The 16,662-nt window shown below is 47.2% G+C and overlaps 1 protein-coding gene across 1 annotated transcript in view; it reads right to left on the bottom strand.

Moving 5' to 3' along the window:
- The window catches only part of igdcc3 (immunoglobulin superfamily, DCC subclass, member 3), a 56,532-nt gene that overhangs the window by 13,474 nt on the left and 26,396 nt on the right, over nt 1–16,662 (bottom strand). Inside the window, exons 3-6 of the mRNA XM_076021383.1 lie at nt 9,826–10,101; nt 9,305–9,442; nt 4,911–5,069; nt 789–954 (exon numbers count right to left, since the gene is read on the bottom strand). Of these exons, the coding sequence (XP_075877498.1) occupies nt 789–954; nt 4,911–5,069; nt 9,305–9,442; nt 9,826–10,101 (739 nt within the window). The remainder of the gene's footprint in view (nt 1–788; nt 955–4,910; nt 5,070–9,304; nt 9,443–9,825; nt 10,102–16,662) is intronic.

The following is a 16,662-nucleotide window of genomic DNA, read 5'->3' as shown; positions in this document are numbered from 1 at the left end:
GAGCGTCAAATGCGATGCAGTTTTAATACCTTCCCTTGGAGATTTTTTCCAGACCTGTCCAATAGAGAAGAGACCTCCAGGCGAGGCCCAGGACATGATGGAGGAATTATATCTGTTATCTGCCTGAGAATGATTGAGGATCCTCCCTGAGGAGGAACAGCAGTGAGGGTTATATGTCCTATAGCTTAGCCCGCTGTCACAGCTACTCCCTTGTCAACGAAAAAAATAGAGGAAAAATTGATGCAATGATGTGAATGGAGCGGATCCAACATGTAATTAATCCTTAATATTACACCTGAAATAGAAGTCAAATCCCACATAGAGTCACGAAAACGACCGCAGTGATCCCGCTCTTGACATTCTTGGGGGCTTATCCCTGGAAAGCATCCAGCGTCCCATCAACACGCCGCTCACATACAAAGGTAGAGATAAATGACATCATTCGTCTTGGCAGGAGTGAAGCAGCGGCAGCAACTGCCAAGCTGACAATCAGCTTGGGTGCAGAGAACCCCGGAGTAAATCAAGGAAAAGCAGTCATGATAAGCCCCAACAAATACATCTCTTAATGATGACCCGCAAATTGTGTCGGCTGTGCTAAAAGGAGATAAATTAAAACACAGTTTTGAAAGGGCGACCTGCTAGATTAGCGGAACCGAAAAGGCTAAAAAGAGAAAATTTCACACCAGGAAACAGCGACAAAGGTTACCAGACAACAAATAAGTTTTGCTTTTTCCACGTCATCATCGTTACCCATCTGTGGTATTTTGTGCCTTTGTCTTGGGGAATACCTGTTGTTGTTCCTGAGTCTGACGTGTCCGCTGGGCTCCAGGATCTGGCCGTTCTTCAGCCAGGTGAGCTGCGGCTCGGGCTCGCCCTGGGCCTGGCAGGTGAACGTGGCGGCGGTGCCGACGGGCCGAGCCACCGACTGCGGAGGCTGGCTGAACTCTGCCGGAGCTGAAAGGAAACGGGGCACGGACAGGTCAGAGTGGGAAACTGAGGGAATCAAAGCAGAGACGAACAGGAGGAGAGCGAGACCTAGCTAGCAGCTTCGTTAGTGTCACAAAAACACGACGTTTGTTCGGCCAAATAACGTTCTTTTGAACTCCGCTTGTGCTCGGATGAATGAAAAATTCATGTGCAACTTCTTCAGTCCCCTCCCCCACCCTCAGCCTAGCTGGCGTAGAGAGCATTAGCGCTACATCAGCCCGAGATTCAGCTACTGAGCCGATATTTTGATCTGAGGCAAAAGAGAGATTGAATCATCTCGTTGTCTCCTCCTCTTCCTCCTCTTCCTCCTCCTCCTCCCCCTGCTGGCCTTGCTCGCATCTTGCACAAGAGGGGACGCAGCGCGATGAAAGAGAGAAAATGGAAACTGAAGGCGGCCGTTCCTCAGCAGCGGCCTTTTGTTTCCGTGTGCTCGTACGGCCGAGTGATTGTTGTCCAGCCGCACATCATCGGGGACTCGAGCAGTCACGGCGCGTTTGCGGTTTTAAGGGTGGCGTCCCGTTAACTTGTCCATTCACGCCCTCGCCAAAGACTCAAACAGGTCCGTTTAACAATGAACTTAAGCCCTGAATAGCACATTTGTTCATCCTCAGATGAATTGGTTTCAGCCAGCGTGTGTGAATGTGTGCGTGTGTTTGTGTGATTTATTTGAGCCATCCATCCACAACAGGAAAAGAAAATGCCTGCATAGTCTTCACTGTAAAGCTCTGTGTGACAATACGACATTATGAGTGAAAAAAAGAGAATAACGCCCCGTCTGTCCTTGAAGCAACAGTCGGCTTCTAAATATTTAAATGCCTTTGTGTCACGCCGCTTTGTTTAATACTCCCTTTTTAAAAAAAAAAACAACTCTGTTCTTCTTCCTTTTATTTCCTGTCACACAGCCGCCGTGTCCTTCCTTCCTTGCTTCCAGTCTTGCGCGGCGGGCCGACGCACAATGCGAGCGTTGTCATTCTTTCCCCCAGTTACCCTTGGGCCCTCGCACAGAGGCTGCTGACAGCGTGTGACGCTCCATTCATCTCTCCCTTCCCCGCCTTCATTCCCTCTCTTTCCCCCTCGCTGGCCAGGCCTGTCTGCGGGGTGAAGGTCAGCGAGGGGAAGGTATCGATTTGCAACCTGTATTGGTTTGGGCCGGATCGTCAGCACGGCCCATCCATCTTGCTCCTGTTTTTCCCCGTGTTTGTTCTTGCCTTCTTTATTTGGGCTGCCGACACTCCGGCTCCACCTCCGGGGCTTTTGCTTCCTGCCTCGTCCACTGATTGATTTGCTGTACGGCTGTGTTTGTTTGAAGTGTGACAGTTTCCCAGGAGTTCTGACCGCTGTTCTGTCTCTTTGAATTGACGGCCCATTGACACTGAAATAATTACAGAGGTGTCACATGACTTCCTTACGCCTCTCTGACCATTACCTGCGTAGACACACTTGAATTTTCTTTTTCTTCCTTTTTTTTCTCTCAATAACGCACCTACGTTTCCCGCAAATTGATCTCGGCAACTGAAGATATTGACAAGTAATTAACATCCGTGGCTTTTCTTATTTGTTCCCTGCCAGAGTTCAGCCTGACTTGGACTTGACAGGCAGATAAAATGAAATATTGATCAGGATCAATATCGCTCGGGGCTGAAGCAAACTCTGGTCCATGAGATCAATAGATGAGCCAGGCAGATGTTGGCTGTTATTTTGCCACCCTCATATGGTCCTGCATCCATCCATCCATCCATCCATCCATCCTTCCATCCATCCTTCCATCCATCCATCCATCCATCCATCCATCCATCCATCCATCCATCCATCCATCCTAGCTCTATGTCAATTAAACCTTAATCCAGTAATAAACAAGAATTCATTACTGTAGTAATAATAATAATAATTACTATGACAATTTTAATACATTTGCCATGAAGAAACAGGGGGAACACTGTTGCACTGAAAGCTTCTTTTTCAGTCTTTTACAGTGAAGTTACAGTGGAATTGAAAGCGGTTGATGACGGAAGATGTGAGAGCTGCACCGCCACCATAACACAAACCTTTTCAATAGCAAGCACAGCTTTCCACAATGGCTCATGGAGATATTGTAAAGTTAATGGTAACTAGTTCTACATCCTTTGACGGGTACCGCCGCAAATGCCCTCTGCCTGAATCACATTCTCAGGACACATTTATTGTGCAGCCAACATTTGTATTTCAAACAGCGAAGGGGACCAGCCATGATTAAAGAGTTCACGCCACGACAGTCTCAGAACTGCCTCGTACTGGACTCTGGTAAGATGTGTGTCTAATCATATGCATCCCTTGTGGATGGAAAGAGCTCAGAGCTTGCAAACTAAGTACCACATCCACAAAGTAGTTGAAACTGAAAACAATGAACAGCGAAATCTAGATTGTACTTGTTTAGTTGCTGCACCAGTTCAGGTTATAGAAAGAAAAAAAACAATAAATACAGGACGAGGTGGTAAGTGACGGCTCTCAAACCAGAATCAAGACTTTGTTAGCTTGAAGAATAGCATGATGCTAACGTTTACTGTGGTTTTTCATCAGAAATTATTTAATATTCATATATTTATATTGGCGATATGTGTCAGTGAGGACTAACCAGATTATTACGAGGCAATTAAACATTCCTCACTTGACTTGGTGTCCGTCTTACTGTTATTTCAACTCTGATACATTTATCATTTTGTATTGTGTTCATTCTTTCTGTTAGCACTACAGGTGGATACCGGCTGTCTTTCTGCAGCCAATGTTTTCTTTCTCCATAAACTCAGAAATGTCATCTAAATAGAGCAGTGCGGTAAGAGAAAGCGAGGTCTAAAGGTTTCTTTCTTCTTAGAACTGAGGGCGTAAACATAGTAAAAGATTGGCCGCTTGGACTGTGGAGTGTCTTGGGATGTTGGCTTGTAAGGCTCCGATTACAGCCTCAGGTTGACAGCTGTGCTATTTACAGTGCACTCCCATAGAGGCGCAGCTAACCTTTGTTGTCTAATAGGTGTAAGGAAGTGTTTTCCAGTATGAGCCATGTGCAGCATGTCACACTGAAAACAGGTGAAAATGATTTGACTCGTGACGCCTTGAAAGCCTCACATCTGAAGATCCGAGGTCGGGCCGAAGGAATTCGATCCACGCGACATACAAAGCCAAGCTTTGTATGTCGCGTGGATCGAATCAAACACACACACACACACACACACACACACACACACACACACACACACACACACACACACACACACACACACAGCACGTAAGCAACGTAAAGGGGCAAGAAGCAATTTTCATCATCATCAGATTTAAGGACATAAAAAATTGTCATGTGACGCTCTAGTGTTGTTATTTCGTCTGAGCGTCACGTCACACACCCCCTCTCCGTTCATAGTGAACCCTTTCCATCCTCTTGTTTACAAAGGCAGAGCAGCTGCACCTGCATATTAGTGGATGTGAATGTCCACCTACTTCCTACCACTGAATCAGTTGCTGACTTTTTTGCATGCAAATATTATGAATCATGCTCCAAGGGAAGCGTGTGAACGTCAGGTGAAGGAGCTAGACATGCTAAAGCTAATGCTGATGCTAAAATTCTGCTGGATATAACCTTAAATCCTACAGGGTTGCCCCTCTATTAATAGAACTGTTAGCATGTCGTGTTTGAAAGGGGACCACTTTTGCTCTGCTAAAATACATGAGGTGCGAGTTTGTTTCATTTGAACTGACTTTTAAACTCTAAAGCTCTGAGAGAAGTCTTACTGCCCCTTTAAGGTGCGACAGTCCACTTCTACATGCACTCCTTTGCCTGACGTGAGGCGGGACTTCACTCACTGTTGCCTTATCTACCTGACCGCAGCTGTGCGCCGCGAGCTTTCGCTTCCCTCCGGTGCTAAAGTGGCAAATTCCATCTATGCGGGCCTTACCTTGGACCACGAGACGTCCCTGAGCGGTCCTGCGCACGCGGGTCCCGGGTTTGTTGGCGGCACACACGTACACCCCCGAGTGTTGCACACCGACGTCTGAGATCATCAGGTTCCCCGTGCCGAGCACCTGGATTCCCTCCACGCCGATGGGGCGGCCGTCTGCACGGGAAATAAAACGGAAGAGCAGCTTTGAGGCAGATGAAGAAACAGGTGAGATTTCATGACAGGAAGCTGGTGTTTGTCAGGGGAGGTTCGGACGTGAGCAGGGTCACGACCGCAACGATAAAAGTGCGTTGATGTCGTGCGCTCTCTCGTTGTGAGTGAGACAAGGTCAAGGACTCGCAACACTTGCGTTGGTGGATTGCGTGTTTCAGTAGAAGCAGGATCAATCGAGCCTGCATTTGTGTGACGGGCCGGCGCGCAGTGGGTCTTTTTCGACGCGTCATTAGGCTCCCGGACGCTTCCTGCTCAAACCTGCGCTCTCTGATGCGAGCGTCGCTCCTCTAACCGACTCCGACGGATAATCAAAGCGTTTCCACTCCAGCGGGAACCTTCCCTCGCAAAGCCTTTGAGTCGCTTCGCTTTCTAGCAGTTACATGAGGGATTTTCCGGCCTTCACACGGTGACCAGCAACTTCTAATCTCCCATCTCCCGACACAATCCATAGCCGCGTCTGCGCTTACATGATAAGCTCACTCGTTTCCGCGCTCTCTGTTGGCACACTGGCCCCCGCAGCAAATACACAAAAGGCAAGCGTCGGGGTTTAAAGCGGGGGGGGGAGAGAGGACATTTCATCTCATTTTTTGACTTTTAGCAGCTGCCTGTACGCATGTTAGCTCCACAATCAATGTGTGAAAAGGTCTTCAGCAGGGAAGGAAACCAGGCCGTTGGGCCACATTAGTCATATAAACAGAGCGGCATACATGTTCCAATCCAACTCCCTTTAATCAAATTGTATGGATTTAACGCCTGCTTGCAGCAATGGTAGTTGTGGGATATTAACCAGCTAGATGACAACAACTATTCTTTTAAACGTATTGATTGAAAAGCAGTTTATTGATTTAAAGAGATTCAGCATCTAGCGATGTGTGAGACCGCTGACTTCCATTCCGATGCGATACTAAGTAAAACTACTGGCGGTGTTGCTGATACGAAAATGTATATATATATTTTTTTTTACTTTGAAGACACAAATTCCCAGATTCTCCTTCATACTCTTTATGTCTCAGTGGCGACCAAACACTGAAAAATAGTTCAGCTAACAAATGACAGAGTAAAGTCTCTCTTAGAACAGGACATGTGATACTTTAATATAACAACAGAAATGGAAAGTGTTTAATGACATTTAATGGCATCAAAGTCCCTCTTTCTAATAATGGTTGAAACATGTCCATCATGTTCACTTGTTACTTCTCTTCACAATATCAACACCTTACAATACGTTTTCAGCTTCCCCACTGGTGGAAGACTTTGGTGCAAGGGTGCGCGGGAAGAAATCTCGATTCAAAAAAAATAACTAAACAAATAAATAAAAGAGCAGCAACACTGACGCCAGAGACAATCTTTGTTTTTACAATGACATGGTTATCTTGTCTGTAATGCTGACAAATGGTGCATGAATTCGAATGGTAGTGAAGATGAAGATAAAGAGGCAGAGCGCTCACATAAAGTGGGGGGAAAAAATACAAAGGAATAGACCGTGACAACTTTATGGGAAAATAAAATCAAGAGGCTGTGAAAAGATAACGGCCAAATCATTCTTGCCTCCAGGCAGAGCGCGCCGCAGCGAGAGGCCCCTCAGTCAGCTCGCAAACGTTTTTCGGAGGGGTAATGTGAAGAGTTAAAAGCGGCTGCCTGTGCAGCGGGCCCTTGTGTGGCCCCTGCCGTCTTTGTGAGAAGTCTGCGGGTTCATTAAAGATAAGAAACGATGTGGGGATAAAAGATGACGGCGGCGTATTATTTATATTTAATAATAACACAATATTTTAAAGCACGCTGAATGGCTTTCGGGGCGAGCACATTTCTCTCTGTTTGTCGTTATCACGGGTTTAATAGCCATTTCTACATATTTCCATTATCTTGCTGTAATTCACAAGGCTGACAAGTCGGAGAACAGAGAGCTCTGCCTCAACAAAAGCAGGCTTGTTCCCTTTGCTAACATATTTCTTTCTCCCTGCGCCGCTCCCTCCATCTGTTTCTCTCTGTCGGGCACTAATTAACTTAGTGTCAGAGAAGAAAGAGCACAAGGCAACAGGCCGCTGTGCCGTTCATTGAATAGCATAAAAACACACTTTGGTATTAAGCGGTGACTGATGTGAGGCTCTCAGATTCATTATGCAGCTTTATCCCAGCCTCCCTGCCGTAATCGAATACATACAAATCTCATCGTGTTAGCATTTCATTCTCGGGACATTGTGTAAGGAAATACTCTCAATCTGATTATGGCCAGCTGCCTGGGAGGAGCGGCAATTTACATTTTGAAGGGAAAATGAGATTGTATAATAGGTAAAGAAAACAGATCCCACACTGAGAAATTGGTGGCGACAGAATCTGAGTGATAGTCTGGGGAAGGAAACAAAAAAATAATAAATAGATAAATAAAATAATAAAAAATAATGCGCCATGGAGGCACGGGGGGAAACTAATCGCATCTGCCTCAGCACCTCGCAGCAATTACGGGGAGGATCTCAACGCTGGATGGTTCAACTCCACGACGAGATTAAACGTGGATTTATCAACGCAGAATGGAACACAGTGTTTAGCCCCAAGGCCAGCGTCGAATCCCAGGGCCTCATGTATACACACAATGGACTACACTCTGACTATATTACATGTGTTTTATGCACACGCGTTCGTTACGCAACGCGGCATGGATGAAAGTCCTGCAAAAAAAAAAAAAAAAAGGGGGGGGGGGGGGAGACGCACAGTGTGCGAGGCCCACACGAAACAATCTGCCATTAAACATGCATGAGTGCACGGTGTGGGTACAGTCCGGCTCAGTGGCACATCATTTCTCAAGCGAGCATGCACTCACAATCACACACACACACACACACATACACACACACACACACACACACACACACACTGTAAGATGTAATATTCAACCAAGAGGTCATATTAATTATTCAAGGGCAATACAATGATCGCTTGGACCAGGATGAAGCCAATATCTAAATAATCGACAGACGCATGAGCATGGAAGTAATAATCATGATGATGAGCTGGACGCAAAGAAATACATATATCTCCTAGCAGTAATGTCAAATCAATTGCTACTATAGAAATGTTTTAACACTGTCATACTGTTTCCTGCATGCACAGAAACGTCAATGTGTGTGTGTGTGCTGTTCACAATGTGAAACTAACAGAAATCTCACATACATGACTTGGAAAACATACTGCCTGTTATGGTTGGAATTTTCAATAAATGAGAGTTATTTAACGCTTATTTACCGCAGAGCCTAGTTAAGCCTTTTCTGTGGCCTGGATTCTATTTTTAACTTTTAAAAGCTTCTGTTGAGCTTCTGTTCTGGCAACCTTTAGAGATTGTGATTCTTCAAAACAGTGCATGTGGAGCGAGTGAGTGAGCGCATCCTTTCTTCTTCCCATCTAACGAGTTCCGGTAGAAAACAGGTTGAAGCTGTGAAAAAACAAATTGACAAACGTGCACAGCACGGACTGGAGTGGTAAACCCTGGTCGCTCGTTGCTGACGGTGACGCTCAAGTAACGCGTTGTGTTTGTTGCTCATGACGGAGACGCGCCACACCAAACGCTCAAGTCTGACACTTTGGAAAATAAGACCAAAGACCAAAACCGCACAGACCGAAACCGTACTTTTTCGAAAACGCTCCACAGGGAGGATACGTTTGAAAATGCCTCCTGAATGGAAAAAAAACCCCAAACTTTTACTGGCACGACTCCCAGTCAACCATAACATGTACTTTTAAGGCTTTGTGTTTTACAGTAACTCAACTCTGTCGTTTATCCACAGCCATCATTCTTTCTGTTCTCAGTGATGCTAATGTTTTTTAACGAGCTTCTGCTTCTTTAAACATGTCGTGCTTCAGGTGTTGTTCTTCTTCTTCCGCATTCAGGTAGTAAACTTGCGGCGCCACACCAGGCCTGGCATAGGTATTACATCGTTTTCAATCGTGAAGGCGTATCCATGTAAACTGATTTTATTTTTAAAACACGGCTTCGTGTAAACACACTTTTTTTTTTTCAACATCGTTTTCGAAAATGTGCGATTTAAAAAAAAAAAATAAATCCATCTCCGTGTAAACGCCCCCGGAGACACACGTGCACGTTTCTACCTGCAAGCACAAAGCAAACAGGTACCTTCTTCTTTGGCCTGATTTGCTTCTTTTTTTTTTGGCCCCCTCCCCCTCACCTAGTCTGCTCCAAGACACGATTGGTCGAGGGTATCCGGTCGCAACACACTCCAAGATGGCGGTCTGGTGAACGGTGAGAGTGAGGTTTTCTGGGCCAACCAGGATCATAGGCTCTTTGTAAACAGACGACTGGGAGCCTGTAGGAGGAGGAGGGGGAAGAGGTTGGAGGGGCGGGGGGTGAAGGAGGACAGGGAGGGGAGGGGGCGCAGAAGATGGGAATGAACATGATGGATGGCATCCTTTAATTGAATTCCGCTGGAGTGCATTAGCTCGATACGTCGTATCTCCTACATCATGCGGACAGACAATAGGTTTGGAAAATCTCGGAAATATGCTCGGTAGATAAACAGAGGGCACAATACAGAGGACAGTGACCAAGAAGACCAGAATATAACCAATCAAGCCACGCTGAATTAACTGGCGGTCCGGGGAGGAAGATGAGGGGGGGGTTGGATTCCCTCTTCAATCCCCCTTTTGCCGACAACCGCAGACGTTTCAACATTTGGAAAAGTTGAGCCACCTGAGACGGTGAGGACGGCCTCGGCGCTGTGCTTGACTCCGGCGCTGTTGTGGGCCACGCAGCAGAACCTGCCGCTGTCCTCGCCGCGGACGCCGGTGATCTGCAGGACGCCGGTGGGCAGCAGCGTGAACCTCTGGTCCTGGGTGTCCACCGGCACGCCGTCCTTCTCCCAGCTGATGTGCGGCTCTGGCAGGCCGTGGATCTGGCACTGGAACCGGGCCACGCTGGCCTCCTCGACGTGCACCGACTCAGGTTGGACGTGGAAGTCTGCCATGGCTGCAGAGGGTTGGGTGGAGAGGGAGAGAAAGGGGTAGAGGTTGTTAGGTCACAGCGTGGCTTCCTGCATGCCAGCTTAAACAGTGTGTACACATCAACATTTAAGGACTCAAGTGGTGGAAAGATTTATCCTGGTATTTACTGTATATATATATATATATATATGGCTGTCAGCGTTAACGCGTTAATCGCGATTAGTTAAATGCAATCCATAACGGGTTCATTTTTTTAAAATCACATTTCAAACGTGAGGCCGGGTTCACACCGGAAGCGTAGCCTGCTTCCTTTCGGCGCCCTTGTTAACCGATGGTGTCGGTCAGACATCCGCGAGCGATCTGCGTGAAGCTGGACAGGAAGTCACTCAAAGGACCACGAGAAAATCTGGTAAATTTTCAAAATAAAAACATTTTTCAAAAAAAAAAAAAAAATACCTTGATTGACAAATGCGATCATATTTGTGTACGTTTATTTGTCAGTATCTAATATCAGAGTGTGCGAGAGATGAAAACAAACAAACACATGCGCATGTGAAAGAGAGAAATAGAGTGGGCTGGCTGAGTGCTCAAAGAAATACTTTATCTTTACTTTATGGGGTTAAAACTGCTTTGAAAGGCAAAAAACCCTGAATTTTACATATGCAACTCAAATCGCGATTAATCCCAGTTAACTATGAAGATTGTGCAATTAATCACAATTAAAAAATGAATTGTTTGACAGCACTAATATATACACATATATAATATATACATACATATATATATATATACATATATATGTACATATATATATATATGTATATATACATATATATATGTATACATATACTGTATGTATGTACATGTATATGTATATATTTACACATATACTGTACATAATTCTCACTTTCCTCTGATCAAAAGGCTGCTTACGCGTGGCCTCAATACTTCTGCTTCCCTATTTCCTGTTCGCGACCCCGAGAGCGGCAGCCAGTCAGCGTTTAACCTGATCTCTGCACACATTAATCAAGCCGAGCTGCTCCCGCGTCTCCCGCCATGCGCTGCTGCGGGTCAGCTGCTTCTGCCAAGAACAAGACGTAGACAAACAGACGGGCAGCCCTATCTCTAAAGAAGTATCAATATCCTGGCAGAGAGCCGCATTCAGCCGCTCTCTACGTGTCTTCCCCCCGTCGGCAGAACAAAAGCGGCAGCGAGGACGGTCGGAGCGGTGGAATGGGGAGAAAACTCAATTAGAGGGAGGCCCTCTTCCTCTGACTTCTCGTACCTTCCTCAGCACAAGTGTGCTCATTTAAATGTCAGCCATAATTAACTCGGACGAACAAGGACTCATCTGAACGCTGTTGGCGTAACAAGAGGGACAGATCTTTTATTATTTTATAACCTCCTCCTCCGCCCCCTCTTCTTCCTCCTCGTCATCCTCCTCCGCCCCCTCTTCTTCCTCCTCGTCATCCTCCTCCTCCCCCTCATCCTCCTCTTCATCCTCCTCCTCCCCCTCATCCTCCTCCTCATCCTCTTCCTGCTTCCCCGTACTGCTCCCAGGCAGCCCTGCATCCGTTCTCAACAAGTGCAAGCAGTGAGCAGAGGCTTTTTAATGCGGGCGTCACCAGAATATGTGTCTCTGGTGTTTGTTTTAACCACCTGCATTCAAATCTCTCATGTCCTCATTGCTTCTCCTGAAAATCTGATTGAGAATCATTTTATTTTGCATGAGCACAACTTGCGCCGTGATTACAGCAAAACAAACAACCCTCCTGTGTTAATGCACTCACGCACAAACAAAGACGTAGAAGGTTGCACTGTATTGCAGAGGAGGCGCCTCCGACGAGCGCCGCCGCTCCAGCAATGTGATGGTTCCATTTCAGAGCTTAATGAGTAGCGTGGCATTCTTCAACATGCCTTGACCTTTGATCCATGAGAGGACGTGATTTCAGATTTAAACCTGCTAATTTTTTATTCTTTCAGCGGGGACAATTTTCCCCCTTATGGAGCTGCAGCAAGACCAAGCCTCTCTCTCGGTGGCTTCGGCGCCGTAAGCCTCACAGTTTGAGTCAAAGATGTCGCGGCCGCAACTTTATTTTTGAGCCTCGCTCCGGTGATTCAACTTAAGTGCCTGTCTCATGGGCACAGCGGCGATTGTTATTTCTCTTCTCCCACCCAGGATTTAAAAGCTTTGAGCTGTGAAGTGGGTATTGATAGTGATATTACATTCTCAGGTCACTGTTTTTTTTTCTTTTCTTTTTTTAATGGTATTTAGATGATAGCGACTTCCTTTGAGCACATCTGTCGCCTCCCCCACCTCCAAAAACGTGTCTCTTTATTCCATATAAGACTCCAAACATGAAACCCATGTTGCCCGAGGCAACTGCAACGTTTCAGGTTGCGGACCGCTGGTGCGGAGCAACATTTCCCCTTTGGATTTTTGACACAGGCACTCTGCGGCACTTGCCGCTGTTGCCTGCTGAAATTGGAAACCCAAGGCTGTGAGCCCAGGGTGGACCGAGTCCCTGAAGACACCGCCACTGCTGAGGCGGAGAGGTTAGATGCACTGGTAAGAGTCCTTCAAAAGCCAACACACACACACACACACACACACACACACGCACGCACACACACGCACGCACACACACGCACACACACACACACACACACACACACACACACACACACACACACACACGCACGACTAAAATAACTGTTCAGGGAAGCTACGGGTCTCAGAACTGTCATCACAAATTAAGACACTCACAGCCTGTTTGGTGCTGTCCAAGCACACTGGGAACACTGGGATAACTGGCCGTGCGTGTGCAAGTGAAAAACAAAAGGTTTGGAGAGGCTGGATGGGAGCCTGAGGAGGGTTTCTCTCGTGCGCCTCTGCCAAGCTGTCACGGTCACGTCTGTTGATCTGGATGTTTAGTCTTCCCGTCCGTCCCCAATCAGCCCAACACTCAGCTCTCATGCATAAAGCATGAGGTGTGGCAGAGGCCACGCCCCCCCAGACCCCCCGCATCTATCAGCACATGGGGACCAGGATGGAGCATCAGGAATAAGCCCAGCAGAGGGACAGGGCATGTTAGATATTTTGGAGGTGAAGCCATTGAGGCCAGACTGAGATTTTTTGGACTACAAGATCTGGTGAGAAGGACGCCGAGAATGGAAGAAACAGGCAGGAGGCCGGTGGAGGAGCAGAGAGGAGATTTAAGGATGCAGTGACAGAGGACAATGAAGTAAGTTGATGTGAGAGAAGAATATGCAGAGGCTGAGAAGGTCAGTAAGGAACAGCCAGTAGAAGAAGAAAAAAGAAAACCATCCAAAGATCATCCAAAGATTGTTTGGTCTGGATTCTGATTGGATGAGCACCCATTGCAGCTTCTGCTTCAACTTCAACTTCAACTTTGATTGGATTTGGAGACTTTAGGCTGTTCTGTTGTTGGATGAACTAGCTGGCGATGTTATATTTTCCCTGAGATGCAGGGAATTCGATCGACTTGTATTTTCGATCACCATGCAGAACGCGGGAACGCCCACCTCCGCCGTCGGCCGGACTCGCCAAAGAGGAAAGACGGACGGAAACACTCTCACTCGTCACAGAGGACATGTTTCTCTCTTGTCTCTAGTTTTTTCACTCCTTTACGTTTTAGTCCCCCACCGCTTCCCGCATTGAGTGCTGTCAGATACACATGATTAAAGACTCGTCCACCGGCAGCAAGGCACTCCAGCTTGGACGGGGCTGGTCTAATTACTGCAAGGAGAGGCGGAACGGCGGGAGCTAACAGGGATCCATACTGAGGAGCACAGGGGCGGCGGCCACTCGTCCGACAACACGAGGGGAACGCACCGTGTTCCAGCGTGAGGGAGGTGCACAGACCAAACGTCCAAGTGCAGACGAGGTGGCGCTGATGAGGTTCGATAGGCGACGGCGCTGCGAGCAAGCCATCGATACGGAATCACCGTCCATCCTTCAAGCCGGCGCTTTTGGCCGTGCATATAGTTCATTTAAAAAAAAAAAAAAAAATGGTAATAAAATAATCTGGTGGATTTCCTGGTGTCTCCACTCAACCAAGTCCCATCGATCTAACGTCCAAATCTAGATTAAATGGTGATTATTTGAATGACCCATGGCTGAATCATTTTTTAGCTTAATGACTATGAAGTAATGACCCGTTTCTTGATTAGTCCGTTAAACAGAGGCGCAACAGAGAGTGCATGCGCTCGCAGACACACACACACACACACACACACACACACACACACACACACACACACACACACACACACACGGACAACAGAGAATAATAATTAGCACGGCCATTAAAACTGTTTGGACTCACGCTGCAGCGGATCCAGTGAGATGAGACGTGTCCGCGTATTTTTCACAGACTTGTGGATGCGAGTGTGGCCGTGCTTGTGCGTGCGCGTGCACGCGTGTGTGTGTGTGTGTTTTCTATCTTGGGTGTGATTCATTGATATGACAGAGGTAATGATGCCCATAGAGGGGCCTGACATACAGCGCCATTCCAACGCGCTGCTAAGCTGCCCCCCTCCCTTCTCCTCCCTCCAGGTAATGTCAAATCCACCCCTCACCTCCAGCGCACCCCGCCTCCCCCCGCAAAACACACACACACACACACACACATACACACACCAGCCGTATTCCCTGACATTTCTCGGCGAGCCTCTTTTCCCCGCCTCCACCCGCGAGGCCTGTGACATCATTAGGCACATGTTGTTCCAGCAGCATTGATAACCGCGGCGCGGACCCCCCCTCGCCCCCCCAACTCCACCCCTCAACCTCACGCCCCCCTCCATCCTCCACCGGTAAACCAGTAAAATAGAGATGAGGCCCATAAATAATGGAGAGGGCGTACGGTGCCATTCTGGCGTGGAGAGCCCACACTTCAACAGCCTTTAAATAGGAATCCTCGGAATAGCGTGCCCCGCGCCGGGACCCCAAAGATGGCGTTTTAATGCAGATGTGATATTTTATTGGCTCGCCGCCCACCACCCCCCTCCTCCTCCTCCTCGCCCCCGCCGCCCCCCACTCCAACCGCCCAACCCCAGCCCCCACCTTTTCCTCCACGCCAAGGATGGGCACCGTTGTGATCAAACTGCTGCCTTGTGGTCTGCGGTGCTTATCGCCCATGAAGGCAGGAGCGGCTCCACGTGTGTGTAGCGTGCGGGCTGCGCCTTTATCTTCCTCCAGCACACGCGCTCGCACTGGTCGGCTAACTTTCGTCTTCGGCGAGTCAACCGACCGACTCCCGCACACACACACACACACACACACACCCTCGGTGCCAACATGTGTAGCAAGCAGCATGCGAGAGGCACATCTGCCACTCGGGCCCTGGCAGATGTAAAGATGTACATGTGTTAAGCAAAGCTCAGCAGGCAGAGCTGCGCATCATTTGCATTTTGTTCTCCTGCCAGCGTGCCAGCATGCAGCTTTTATATAACACAGGTTACAGGCACGCTTCCCTCTTTCATTGTTTATTAACTGTTTACTTTTTCTTTTTTTTTTTTTCGCACATTGCTCTTGGGCAGGAGGCAGAGGAATCTTATGTAATGCTTACACAAACTGTATTTAATGTGTGTTCGTGCTAAAGAAAAATGTGCCGCGTTCTACTTAAATTAAGGCAAATGATTTTCGAGGTGTAAAAAAACAAAAACAAACAAAGCCACACATTCATGCGTATAACAGTAAACTTCCTTCAAATAGAAGTATTGGGGTCGAGTAACGTTCGTTTGTGCTTGTATTGCAGGATACTTTGGAAAAACAAACTATCCATTGACTTGATTGGACTTAGGTGTTTGTGTGCGCGCGCGCCGATCGATACCGTGCAGCGCGTGCGCACAGTTAAATACAGTAAGATTGATGGCTGCTATTAAGGTTTCCTGCGCGGAGATGGAGGGGGGCGGGAGGGTTTGCCAAGGGGGGGGTGGCGGTGGCGCGGATTCTTCGCTAGTTATCACCGACAAAAAATTCTCTGCATTTCCATCCAGGTTGCTTAGCCCCGGGACGTTAATGAAAAACCGAGTGACAAAAAACAAAAGCCAGGGTAAAAGGAACTGGTTGACCATCACGTCAGGTGGAGGAGGCGGCAGTTTTAGTATTATCATTATTACTACTATTATTATTATGATTCTATTGGGTTTGATGTGGTCTCCCCGAGGTATTCTTGAGAAACGAATCATGATGACCCCTCGGGAATGAACCTGCTCTCTATAGAAAATATAAAATAAATGTGATGGGAAAATATTTGAAGACTGCTTTGGGGTGTGCTGTTTACATGCCATTACTTGACTTCACACTAACACTGACCTTCACACAGAGCAGTTGCCACGTCCACACACTACGTATGTGTAATATGGGCAATCATAATAAACTCTTTACACTGCACACAGCACTCAGTTGACTTCCAGACTTCCAACGCCTACTCTTTACTCCATTTTCATATACGCATTTATGTGCTTTTTCTCTGTATTTTTTCAAAAAAGAAAATTGTGCAAGAATTCCCATGCACCTGCATTAACCTTGCCTCCATTAACATTGCCTTAATGTCTTACA

Source organism: Nelusetta ayraudi, unplaced genomic scaffold (genome assembly GCF_046127955.1).
Source record: "Nelusetta ayraudi isolate G7.1 ecotype Tasmania unplaced genomic scaffold, CSIRO-AGI_Nayr_v1 ptg000002l, whole genome shotgun sequence".
Classification (NCBI taxonomy): Eukaryota; Metazoa; Chordata; class Actinopteri; order Tetraodontiformes; family Monacanthidae; genus Nelusetta; species Nelusetta ayraudi.
This window is presented reverse-complemented; position numbering and strand designations above follow the sequence as displayed.